Below are 13,485 nucleotides of genomic sequence, written 5' to 3' on the forward strand. Positions count from 1 at the left end.
TGCCCGGACCGTCCGCCAGAGTCCTCCGGACCGTCCAGAGAAGCGTCAGACCGTCCGCGTCGAGACGACGGACTGTCCGTGATGCACAGCACGGGTTCCCGCAACTGTCTCCCTGTCTGCGCTTGCCCCCCAGTGCTAGAGGCTGTGATGGTCACCTTCAGGGTCTCCCTCCATCGGGAGTCTTCTCGGCCACCACTTTCCTACAAGAAACTTTACAATCCCCATCGGCCTTTTTAGCATTGTCGATGATTGTTTCCTTGCCTTTGCCTTTATTGGCTGTATTTGGCCGAATCGGGACTTTCTTGCCCTCGAAGTCAATCATGTTCATCGGAAAGAGCTCTGTATCCACCCGCATTTCCTGAAGTTTCAATCGTCCTTCGTTAATGGCCGATTGAATCTGTCGCCGAAATACATTACAATCATTAGTGGCATGAGAAAATGAGTTATGCCACTTGCAGTACGCACGACGTTTTAGCTCGTCGGCGGATGGAACAGTGTGATTTATTTTAATATTGCCATTTTTAAGTAACTCATCAAATATTTTATCACATTTACCAACATTAAATGTAAACTTTACCTCCTCTTGCCGTTTCTTTTGAACCGGCTGTAAGGAAGCACAAGCCGAAGATTTGGCCTGCTTTGGCCAAACCATTTCAGCAGCGTACACTTCTGTTGATTCGTCATCTGAGCTACTTTGGTCACATTCTACTATGTGTACGTTGTGACGCATTGTTTTAGCAGTTTCTTTGCTCCGGCTTTCGCAGGCCAAAGCTCTCTGGTGTAACTGTGCTAGTGTAAAAAATTGGCCTTCTAATCTTTCTTTTAAATAATATCGCAAACCATTAAAGGCTAATCCTACTAGCTGTTTCTCTGCTAAATGAATTTGAAAGCATCGGTTTCTTGTATCTCGGAATCTCCGGATGTAATCATTAACCGATTCATCTTTTGTCTGTCGCAACGACACTAAATCTACCAAATCCAACTCATAGTCACCGGAGAAAAAATGATCATGAAATTTTTGTTCTAGATCCCCCCATGATGAAATGGAATTAGGAGGTAAAGTGGCATACCATGCAAATGCGGTTCCTGTTAGCGATAATGAAAATAAACGTACGCGAAATGCCTCTGTGTCGGCCAATTCTCCCAATTGTGCTAAGAACTGGCCTATATGTTCGCGTGTGTTTTTCCCTTGATCACCCGAAAATTTTGCGAATTCGGGTATCCTGGTTCCCTGTGGGTATGGGTGGTGATCAAATCGGCTGTCATAAGGTTTCCGATATGATTGCCCCCCAGGGACCATGCTTACTCCGAGCTTATCTCGTAACGCCCCGGCTATTTCTTCCCTTACTATATCAATGGCAGCCGGTGGGAGACCACCGGCTCTCTGGTCAAACATAGGTGGGGTTGGCTGGATATTAGCATGTTGTCTTTCCCCCCATTGGTTTGAGTTACGTGGTGCATTTTCATTTGCCCTATATGTAGGGCTGGACGAAATACTCGTGGCTCGATAACTCGCTCGACTCGACTCGTTAATAGCTCGGCTCGACTCGGTTCGTTTTAATTTTGTAGCGAGCCAAGCTAGCATTCTAGCTCGGTTCTCTAATGAGCCAGCTCGGGTTAGCTCGTGAGCTAGCTCGCGAGCCAAATGAGCTAAGCCACAACACAAGTTTGTCTAGTCGTTGGTGTCGTCTCATCTCTCATAGTCTTGTTTTCTCGTTGTTATGATCTGTGATATAAACATATGTGGATGTGTCATGTGCTTAAATATTTGTATTATTGCATAGCTACATGTTTGTAGTGTTAAACACTTAAAATATGATTTTTCGGTTATACATATATTTATGTATATAGATCTTTATATTTAGTTATGTGGCTCGCGAGCCTAACGAGCTGGCTCGAGCTTCCTAACGAGCCGAGCCGAGCCAGCTGTTTAGCTCGTTAGTATAACGAGCCGAGCCGAGCTGGCTCGTTACAGTAACGAGCTATAACGAGCCGAGCCATAACGAGTCGAGCTGGCTCGATATCCACCCCTACCTATATGGGTCATAGGTTTGATCGTTTCTTTCCGGCCTCCTGGGTGGGGCCGGAAAGCTTTCCTGGGCTCTGGATCTTGAATTAATGGGTTGATGCATTGTATAGTGTGATGGGAAGTGCTGCTGGGACGGGTGAGGATTCCGGTAACAATCCTCCTCAAAAAGGTCATGTGCGGACTGTCCGGACATTGGCCCGGACCGTCCGTGATTATGTGCGGACCGTCCGTTGTTGTATGCGGACGGTCCGACTGGGTAGTTTAGATTCTGTGTCGTGTGTGGTGGTTCGGGCGCATATCTAGGTAACTCATTAAAAATCGGCCCGACTGTTGTTGGTCCGGACGGTCCGCGCTCACGTGCGGACGGTCCGGGCATGTGCAGATCGGCTGATTTGCTGCCGATTTGCGGTTGCTCAGGGTATGTGTCCATCGGTATCCCATAAAGGGGTTGTGACTGGTCGTGACAACCTGTAGCCGATGTGTTACGCGTGTTACCTCCTAACTCAACCTCGTGCGAAGGAAAATTTGTGATACTAGATTTATCAAATGCACGTACTAGTCTCTTAAGATCGCTTTGCATACCCCCTATGATGTTCTGCATTTGTTCACGCTGATCTTCTACATAATTTCTAAGAGATTGCAGATCGTTGGTATTACTTACATTGGGGATATCTGGCGTGGGTTGGAGCGAAGCCGGATCCGTCGCCCGATGTCGGACGACCTTGTTGTTCCTGTCCACTTTGAAGTTGGCCAAGAACTTGGCTTTCGCCTCCTGGATCATCCGCTCCTTGTGCTCCTCGAACTGGAGCTGCTCGTCAGCCGGCAAGGTTTCCCAAGTCGGCTCTATGATATTGCTTGGAGAAATATCAGAGCTATCCCTTGAACCGGCCATTGAGGGCCGATTTGATGAGCTTAGATATGTATCTCCCCAGCGGAGTCGCCAAAAAGTATGTTGACGCCTTTTCGGAGCGCCAAATACTCAAGAAGAACCGGCGGCGGTGCTCTCTGGTCAGGCGCGGACGGTCCGCGGCACGGAGCCGGACGGTCCGCGACCTGGCGCAAGGCGGCGGTGCTCTCTGGTCAGGCACGGACGGTCCGCGGCCTGGGGCCGGACGGTCCGCGACCTGGTGCAGGAGCTTGGGTCCTCTGCCTGACGGCCGGACGGTCCGCGCCCTGAGGCCGGACGGTCCGCGCGTGCGCAGGGGCGGCGGAAGTCGCCGGCGGCGGCCTGGATCTCGCTCCCGGGAGGGACCCCGTCGGGGAGGAGAGATCCTAGGGGTTGTCTAGGCTCGGGCCGGCCGACCTAGACTCCTCCAATCGGCGTAGAGTCGAAGAGAGGCGAAGAATTTGGGGATTGAGAGGCTAAACTAGAACTAGACTAGAACTACTCCTAATTGTACTGGAAATAAATGCGAATAGAAGTTGTATTGATTCGATTGTTCATTACAAATCGGCCGTAGGCCTCTCTTTTTATAGAGGAGGGGGGCTGGACCCTTTACACGACCGGATTCCGAGCTAATTCCGCGGATATAGCTAACAAACATAGCACAAAACTCGGAACCCTAATCTATTCTGCGCGTGCGCGGACCGTCCGGCCCACAGGCGCGAACCGTCTGGAGCGTAGACCGTCCGGCCTCAGGGCCGGACCGTCCGCACCTCATTTTGGTGCTCAACACTATTAAAAGAAAAGGGCTAGTCTATTATAAAATATCTACAAACAAAACAATACTGAAATATAGTGGTTAGAGAATTAAACAACTCTAATAGCTAGCAACTGCTTTGCCTGGTCTAATTTTATCTAAATAATTTTTCTAATAATAAGATTAGTGTTACTCCTAGACACTCAAACTAGTTTAATTGAGTTAGATCACGTTTGATTGCACTAGAGCTAATAGTTGGATGGCTAAAAAATTGCTAGTATAATTAGCTAGCCAACTATTAGTTGATTTTGGGTTGGTTGAACTAGCTAATAAACTAACAGGTAGTTAAGGATGTAGCTAATAGTTAGTTGAACTATTAGCTAGGGATGTTTGAATATCTTAAGCAGCCAATATCTAATAATTGAGCTATTGTCGGTCTATTGAATTTCTCCAGCTAATTTTAGCAGCTAACTATATTTGATGTACTAGAGCTAATAGTTAGCTGGATAAAAATTATAGCTAGCTAACTATTAGTTGATTTTATATAGGTTGAAAACCAACTATTGAACTAATGAGTAGTTTAGGGTGCAACTAATAGTTTAACTATACTATTAGATACGTGTGTTTATATGTCTCTAGCTAAAAGTAGCTAATAGCTATACTAGTAGCTGGGTTGTTTAGAGTCTCCAACTAATTTTAGTAGCTAACTATTAGCATTAGGGACATTTTGAAGGAATTGGAATCTACTTAGGGGGTGTTTGAATGCACTAGAGCAATAGTTAGTTGGCTAAAAATTTGCAGTGGAATTAGCTAGCTAACTAACTATTAGCTAATTGCTAAAAGTAGCTAAGTGTATGTTTGGTGGAGCTATGGCTTGCCAGTAACAACTTTAACTTTGGCTTTCCTAAAAAGAAGTTTTTTTCGGTAGAGCTGAAGTCATTTCACAAATCATTTGACAGAAATGACTTATCCTATAGCCAAAGACATTTTCATGTATTAAAGTACTAGAGTCAGAGCTAAAGACAGTGAAACTACTATTTGTGGCTTCTTCTTTGTAGTAAAAAATGACTCTAGCTTTTAAGTGCTTTTCACATTAAGCTGTTTTAAGAAAATAGTGTTTGGCAGGACTTTATTTTTTCCCATAGAAAAGACAGAGTCGAAGCCCCGTCAAACAAGCTCTAATAGCTGAATTATTAGTTTGGATGCATTCAACTAATTTTAGCAGATAACTTTAGATTTAGTGCATTCAAACACCCTCTTAAGCTATTTAGTTTAGAATTTGATATTCCTCCACTTACAAATTTTATATATAACCTTATCTCAAATTTATAGGACGAGGAATAGAAATTGATTTTATGTATCACTGATCTATATTTTTACTATGAAATTTATAACACACAATTCTAGTTCGTTTCTTATAGTAGAAATATATCACATAAATATCTCTCTTATATAGCAATAGTAGTATATAAATATATTCTACGTAAGTTTATATTAGTTTAATTGATTCATGCCTAAATTATAATTATTAGAATGGAACTTAATTGCAAGATCCAACCCTTATTTTGTTTAGACAAAAAATGAATAATTTAATTTATATCATTAAAAAATTATAACTTTAGGTATATATCATGTCATCGACTCATATGAACCACACATGCAAGTGAGATAACAATTATATATATCTAAATTTGTATTCTTTTAATATTACAGACCCAAATTCAAAAAAAAACATAAATTTATTTAGGGCTAGTTTGAGAATCTTATTCTAGTAAAGAATTTCTATTTTTTCAAAGAAAATTAGTTATTTTTTCTTAGAAAAAAGAAACTCCTTGAAAAATTGAAGTTCCAAAGTAGTCCTAGATGGCCAAACGGGCCGGCACGGACCGGCACGGCACGGCCCGGCGTGCCGCTGCCGCGGCCCAGGCACGGCCCGTCAGCCTGCTAGTCGTGCTGGGCCGGCCCGGTGGCACTATGACCCATTTGAGTATATTGTATAATTTAGCAAAAAATGTGCAATTGTGGGGGTTCAAACTCACAACCTAGTGCATAAGAGGCTTAAATACATCCATCTAACCAGTGCAGCTACAATTTTATTGTGTTATATGTTGAATTCTTATACTTAATATATGTAAACTATTACTTTTAAAATAAAAAATGTAACTGTGTCGTGCCCGTGCGAGCACTACGGGTCGAGATAGTGGCCCAGGCACGGCACTATAGCCGTGCCGTGCCAGACACTGGTACTATACTAACCGGACCGGGTCGTGCCTAGACTGTGCTTTTTTGTGCCGTGCCTGGGCTGACCTATCATGTTAGTGGCAAATGGCCATCTATAGTCCTTATCGTACTTATCTCTCCCGGTTTATCCCTCGTTCCTTCTCTGCATCTCGGGACTTCTTTCGCTGCTCTCTCTCTCTCCGAGCACAGCTGGGGGTGGTGTTCACGGTAGGCAGCAGCGCACTGCGCACGGGCGCAGTGGTGAGGCGCCTAAGGGAGAGTGGCAGTAGTGACGCCTGGCGCCGGTGCAGGAGTGCAAGGGAGACGGTGGCGGCAGCGGCTCGTGTCGACGGCCGGAGCCCGGAGGCAGCGGGGCGGCGGAGGCGTCAGTGTACGCGGGCGGGGCGGAGGAGGCACTGAAGCAGCTCGCGGCGGCGGGCTTGAGCCAGCGTTGCGGCACTCTCGGGCCGGTGGCTTCGGGAGTTGGGAGGCACTGGCCTGTGCAAGAAGGGCTTCCGAGAAGAAACGGTAGAAGAGAAGTTGGGGATACGAATGTTTTTTATCGAGTCCTTGTTTATCCGGTAGGAGAGGGATTCGGAGATTTCAAGAATCTGGCTCTTAATTTTTTCTTGTAATCTCTCTCTTTATCCCTACCGTTTGGAAGACATCGTGATTTTTTAATCGCGATTTTCAGAATCCACAGGGATTCAAAGTTCAAACGGGGTCCAAACCTTCCCGACTTCCAGTACAGTCTTCCTCAGACGAGGCCGCAAGACAGGAGGAGACAACGCCGAGGCAGCCAGCTAGGGCGCGGTCAACCGCAGGTACACGCGCTTCTTCCGATTGGTCGAGCCTCAGAATTCCCGCCTGATCGTTCTGGCCTGCTAAGTTTCTTGGTTAGAACATTTTCTGTAATAAGCCAATAAGCAAGAACCTTTTCTGCAGTAAGCCAATAAGCAATGCAGTAGTGGGCGCAGCTCCGGAGGAGTGGAATGACGGCGCCACCGAATGCTAGCATGGGACCGCTCAGTTTGGGTGGCTGCGGGGCTCTCCTCTCCACTCCTCAGCCTAATTCGTGGCATTGCCGCGGGTTCTCGATTCCTGAGAGGAGCGTCTTTATGTTGCCACTGCGCCGGGGTTTGTCAAGGAAGAGGGGCTGGGTTCTTGATTCAAGAAGTAACGGTGCTGTGGCTCGTGATGAGGTCGGTGCCGGGTCGTCAGAGCTTCGGCACATCGAGAAGGAGCTGACGTTCAGCCCGACTTTCACTGACTATGTTAAAATCATGGAGTCGGTGAAGTTGGACAGGAGCAAGAATTTACATGGCGCCGATGGCCAGAGTTTGAGGAGAAGGTTCGCGGGTGATGGCCGACAAAGGAATAGGAGGTCTGGTGATGCAAGGAATAAATCATTTGAAAGGAATCAGGGGCCTCAGAGGGACTTGGCGAAGGATGAGAATCAGAAGGATGTTACAGGCTTTGTGGATAAAAGAGCAACTGGTCATGTAAAAAGTAGCAATCGCAGGCAAGGGGAGGTTGAAGACTATGCACAGAGAAGAATAATTCGTGGTGGTACAAGAGGAAATGGAGACAATGGGCAGTTCTCATCACCTGTGAAGGCTAAAGATACTAGGGGTAGTATGTCTGTTCATAGGTTGGTGACGAACAAACAGACTCAGTCAGTTGCAGGGAACGATTTACAAGGGCGAGCAACTTATACTCCATCTCGGACTTCTGCCCTTCCAAATAGCAGTATTCCATCAAAGAATGCTAAGGTTCAAATGAGAAAATACGACTATACTATGACAAGTAGCAGAATAGACTTAAAATATCCTAGAGAGACATTTCCCAATACTGAGGTCAACGCTGACAGTAATGTTCAAAGAAATCAGCAAAGAGTGGAGACCTTAGGGAGAAACTTTGTAGTACGTAGGTTTGGGGAGATTGGCACCGACTCTAAGAAGTCTACCGTAAGCAAAATTTATGGGAGTACACAGGCAATGCCTGAGCATGATAGCCATTCAAGTGATAATTTGGAGAGTGATGAACGTAGGACAGTTCAATTGCATAGAGGAGCAAATGTTAAAATGGGGAAATTTGTTAGTAGGGATGCTGAAACTACAGATTTTGATGATAGAGCTGCTTTCAAAACTTTTGAGGTATTTACTGATGTCAGGAATAGGCCACGGATCCTTCGAATGGAAATGGAAGAGAGAATCCAGAAGTTAGCTAGTCGGTAAGTCTTCTATATACTTGATTATTATGTTGAAATGCTCGAGTTGTCCTGGTTTAGGTCTGACATAGTACTCTTTATTTTTGAAAAGTTGGGCCTTTTTGGTGCTTCAATGTAATCTTAGAATGAGCATCACTTTTCTTTGCAATTGCCCAGCTTTCATCCAATTTACCTACAAACTGCTCCTTGTATTCACTGATATTACCATCTACCATCATCATTCACACTTAAAATATAACCATGCTGCTCGACTTGGAGTTTTTCCCCTGTTGAATTAACACCAATGAACTTAGTGTGGTTCCATCAATCCTTATGGTTATTTATTTTTCGAAGGCTCAATGCTACAGATGTAAATACTCCAGAGTGGAAATTCTCCAAAATGATTCATGATGCAAAAATTAAATTCTCTGATCATTCTATCCTAAGGATTGTTCAAATGTTGGGTCGATATGGAAATTGGAAATGTGTTTTGCAAGTGGTTGAATGGCTCCAGTCACATGAAAGGTTCAAATCCTACAAGAGCAGGTTAAGTAATTGTTCACTCCTATATCGCTACACTCTTCTTAGATGTCATGCATCTGCTATTATTGTGATATGTACTGTCTTATTAACCTTAGAATGATAGCTTTTAGTTTTTTTTTCTCGAACAACGCAGGAGAGCTGCGTGTTATTTCATTAAGAAAGAAAAGAGAAAACAAAAAGGGGGAGGCCAAAAGGTCTAACGCCCCCAATAGTACAACACACGACCAACTAAGCCCCCTACCATGGCGACCAAGTGAGCAACTCGTGAAGCGCCATGTGGCCAGCTAACCCCCACAAGCTACTCTCCCTTCCCACTTCCTGATAGAGTACAACCACGCTAGGCCACACCCTAAAAACACAAGCATTTCTATGTTTCCAGAGCTCTTAGGCTACAAGGATGATCAAGGGATTGAGCCCCTTCATCTCTTTAGGCACTCTGCTGATTGCCCTGCACCACCACCCAGAAAAACTCCGCCCATCAGGCTGGGGGGAGTTTTCTTGGGTACCTTCCTATGGCCTTAAAGATTTTGCACTGAATATATATATAATTTTAGCATACAAAATGCATGCTATGTTCATAATGTTATCTATCCAATGCAGGTATATTTACACAACAGTTCTCGATGTTCTAGGGAAGGCAAAGAGACCATTCGAGGCGTTGAATGTATTTTATACCATGCAGGTGCAACTAGTTCTCATATTTGCTTTATGGTTATGTAAACCTAACCTGACCTTATTTATATGTCATTTGCAGAACCAATTGTCATCTTATCCTGACATGGCAGCTTATCATTGTATTGCTGTTACTCTTGGGCAAGCTGGTCTTATAAAAGAATTATTTGATGTGATTGATTGCATGTGTTCTCCTCCTAGGAAGAAGTTCAAATTGAGCCCTCTTCAGAATTGGGATCCTCGCTTGGAACCAGACCTTATTGTATACAATGCAGTGAGTAATATCTGCACCATATTTTATGTAGAACTGCCAAACTGGATTATATAGACCAGGAAACAAGAATCTTCAAATATTTTGGTCACTTGGTCTTCAGTAGCACATAATTACTTTTACCTCTTTGCAGGTTTTGAATGCTTGTGTGCAACAAAAGCAATGGGAAGGGGCATTTTGGGTACTGCAACAGTTGAAAGAGAAGAACATTTGTCCAACAAATTCAACATATGGTCTTGTTATGGAGGTACGTTAATCTTGATGTTGCATTTGAGTATGAGTATGTGACTCAGCTCTCGTGCATTCCATCTCAGACCCAGCTGTGGTGGTCCTGATTGACGCTTCTGCAAACCTTTTGTTATTGCCTGACCATAATTAAGCAGCTCATTCCGATTGAAATGCACTGATTCATGTTATCTGTTCTCCATTTATGTCGTCTGTTTTTCACAGTAGCATTATACTTTCAAGTTTTTTTGCATTGCTCTTTATGTGGCATAATCCCTTCTGTCTATTCTAACTTTCTGGTACTGCAGGTAATGCTTGTCTGTGGAAAGTACAATTTGGTTTATGAGTTCTTCAATAAGGTGGATAAATCATCAATACCTGGTGCTCTGAACTATAAAGGTACTTCCTACAAGGCTACAACTTTAACTTGATTATGTTACGAAGTATAACTGGCATATCTGACCTGGTGCTGTCTGTAGTTCTTGTAAATGCACTTTGGAGAGAAGGAAAGATTGATGAAGCAGTGATGGCTGTGAAGGATATGGAAAGTCGTGGAATTGTTGGTTCTGCTAGTCTGTATTATGACCTAGCTCGATGCCTTTGCAGTGGTGGACGGTGCAAAGAAGCACTTCTCCAGGTTTGTACTTAACAAGATGTAGTTAATATGTGCAGCACACTTAGCTTATGTTGACACAGAAATTAAATCTTTCTATGGCCATTTTGTATTGGGCATACTGAAGGATAACTACTTAAACTTCAAGGTTTAGGATCAATGGGCTATATTGTGTTGGCCTGAATATATTTTTCATAATGTTATAATACACTATTTTCTGCAATCGATAGATTTAAACGCTTATCTTTAATCATGGTTGTCTAGCAAACAGAAAATATAGTGTTCAAGGCATCTCTGCCTACACAAAGGAAGGCTATTGTTAGATGCATAAGCAAGATTGCAGAAACCATACTTGTACTGTAGTGGTGTTCTGAGCTATTATTTTAGATATGTGTAAGGTAAGGCTGGAATTAGGTTCTGAACCTATTCTAACCCTCTGTTTTCATTGCAGAGCTTTTGATTTGAGAAAACTTGCAAATCAAGAGTCATCTGTCTGTTGTTGTTTCATGCCTTCAGATTGCTTGTTTTGTCCCACTAACGTCTGTCTGATGACATCTACATTGCAGGTTGAAAAGATATGCAAGGTTGCCAACAAACCGCTGGTTGTTACCTACACAGGACTCATTCAGACTTGCATAGACAATGGTGGCATGGAAGATGCTAAATACATATTCAACCACATGTGCAACTACTGTTCACCTAATTCTGTTACTTGCAACATCATGATGAAGTCATATATTAAACATGGAATGCTTGAAGACGCGAAAGACCTGCTCCATGATATTCTGAATTGCAGGATAAGGAGTAAAGCGGATTCTAATCAAGTGGCAACCGCTGACAAGTTTACTTTCAATACTTTCATGGAGGCCTGTGCTGCAGCAAAAAGGTGGAATGACTTCGAGTATGCGTTTCGTGAGATGTTATTGAATGGGTACCATTTCGATGAGCGAAGACACCTTCGGATGGTACTTGACGCTTTTAGGCATGGGAAGGTACTTGCATTAGCAACTATCACTTGTAGGAGCAGAAACATTGTGTTCATTTCCAGCTACTTCTGGAACAATTCATGTGTCTTACCCTTAGTTCTTTCTTCATCACTATGCAGGAACAGCTGTTGGATGATCTATGGCACTACCTGTGCCGTCACAGCCGTGTCCCGCCCTCCCCTGTCATAATGGAAAGATTCTGCCTAAAACTGATGCAGGGAGATACACTGGCGGCGATCTCCTGCGTCAGCAGCTTCCATGAGGGCAAGATATGCAACGTCTCCTCCATGTCATGGCTCAATCTGCTGAGCCGCAATGCAGATAGGCTGAAGGAGGAGCATGTTACCAAGTTAGCTCATGAACTCAACAGCCTCATTAGCTTGAGGAGTTCCTCTGATAGCATTAGTCTTAGCCTGTACCAAAAAATTATTAGTAGCTGTACGGCATTCCTCTCTGGAGCCACAGTTGTAGAAAAGGCACCTTCTGGCCAATAGGTGGTGTTACAGAAATTATAATAACCACAGTTAGTAAATTCTAGTACTCCAAATCATAATTACCACGACTGATGGAGTGTATTGCATTCAACGTTTGGTTATCGGTACAAAGTTAGAAATGGAAAATTTTCACGTAAGGAATTAGTTCTTTTTTTAGTATAATACAAAGGCTGATTTGGGAGCATAAGCGATAAAGCTTGCTTTGTTTGATTAATTTTATACTGGTTACTTTCAAATTCACAAGTCATAATACCATGAGCATCATTTATTGATCTGTGACTGTGACTGGCAGTTATAAACAAAGTTTGTTGCCTATTGCCTCTGGGTGCAGCATTTGATATTGTACTGTGCCTACTTACTAGAAGTGTTTGATTGTGATAGAAAATACAGTATAACAGGATGCCGAAAACAACAAAGGTCGGTCCTATTATGCAGCCGTTGCCAAGTTCTGTTCCTCAAAAATATGATTACTCAAATACAGGGAAGTTTGAATATTGATAATTCAAAGCTTGAGGCCATAAGCTGCAAACACTCACCTTTTCCATATTTTTCATAGAGTATTGTTGCCAATTATTGCAGATGGATGTAGCAAGGAACAATCTGTATGCATGCTATGCACATGATTTCCGCTATATCCCTTGTCAACTTCTGTGGCTCAAGTATTGATCAGCACATGAGACGTTCGTCTTTTGATCTTTTCTTGGTTACCCTTGTAAAGATGTAAATCCAACTATCCAAGTTCAGAACCTCTAGGATAACAACACAGTGCGTGTCATTTCATTAAAAAGGAAAGACTTACAAGACCCACACCCACTCACACAGCACCCTAACTGTACAAACCAGTTCTAAAACATGACCAAAAGATAAGGCAAAGGCAAACTAATTTGGTGAAGATCATCCCGTCCTGACAACGACCAAATAATTAAATCTTGCAGATTTGAAGCACCAGCCCACCACCATATCCTGCATTCCTCCATGATCCGTCTAAGGATGTCAGGAATGCAAGTTAAAAAACACATGAATTTCTAAGCTTCCAAATCTCCCAAGTCGTTAAAATGATTAACGAATTCAGCCCCTTTCGCCTTTCTTTTGGCACAGGTCTAGCTACTTGTCTCCACCATTTGGGGAGTGTCGATTCAGCCATGTAGGTACCAAATCCGGTGTAATCTTAGTGCCAAGAAAATGTGTGACCAGAGTCCAGAGCTGTCTTGAGAAGACACAACCCACTAAAAGGTGATGGATGGTTTTTTCTTCCTGATCACCAAGAGGACAAGTCTCAGGATGAGATAGTCCTCTTTTAGCTAGCCTATCTGTTGTCCAGCACCGGTTTTTTGAATACCAGCCAGATGAAGAATTTGAAGCGAAGTGGAGCCCAACTCTTCCAAATTCTCTTCCAACGTGTAAAACGTATGGAACCAAAAAAAGAACGCAGCATAAGCAGACTTGCTACTGTACTCTCCAGACTGAGTTAAATTCCACTTATGCATTTTCTTACTTTTTTTCTTCAAGAACTGTCTTACTAATATTTAATCTGTAATGGCTGTACTGTTATTTTTATGTTCCATGTCATAAGCCATCAACTC

At 43.4% G+C, this 13,485-nt stretch overlaps 1 protein-coding gene across 3 annotated transcripts; it reads left to right on the forward strand.

Annotated features, from left to right (window-relative positions):
* The first annotated feature begins 6,013 nt into the window (after positions 1–6,013).
* LOC103636169 (pentatricopeptide repeat-containing protein At1g30610, chloroplastic) lies at positions 6,014–12,174 on the forward strand. 3 transcript variants are annotated; one of them, XM_008658524.3, is made up of 11 exons: positions 6,037–6,470; positions 6,584–6,713; positions 6,835–8,122; positions 8,453–8,644; positions 9,242–9,323; positions 9,396–9,587; positions 9,718–9,831; positions 10,118–10,208; positions 10,289–10,446; positions 10,989–11,414; positions 11,528–12,174. In XM_008658524.3, exons 3-11 carry the CDS (start codon positions 6,882–6,884, stop codon positions 11,900–11,902), a joined length of 2,871 nt encoding a protein of 956 aa, XP_008656746.1. In that variant the 5' UTR covers positions 6,037–6,470; positions 6,584–6,713; positions 6,835–6,881; the 3' UTR covers positions 11,903–12,174. The 3 variants fall into 3 exon arrangements, with proteins under 3 accessions (XP_008656745.1, XP_008656746.1, XP_008656747.1); XM_008658525.3 differs by having other exon boundaries at positions 6,051–6,417; positions 11,528–12,058; XM_008658523.3 differs by having other exon boundaries at positions 6,014–6,713.
* The last annotated feature ends 1,311 nt before the right edge of the window (positions 12,175–13,485 follow it).

This window comes from Zea mays, chromosome 8, assembly GCF_902167145.1.
Source record: "Zea mays cultivar B73 chromosome 8, Zm-B73-REFERENCE-NAM-5.0, whole genome shotgun sequence".
Taxonomy (NCBI): domain Eukaryota; kingdom Viridiplantae; phylum Streptophyta; class Magnoliopsida; order Poales; family Poaceae; genus Zea; species Zea mays.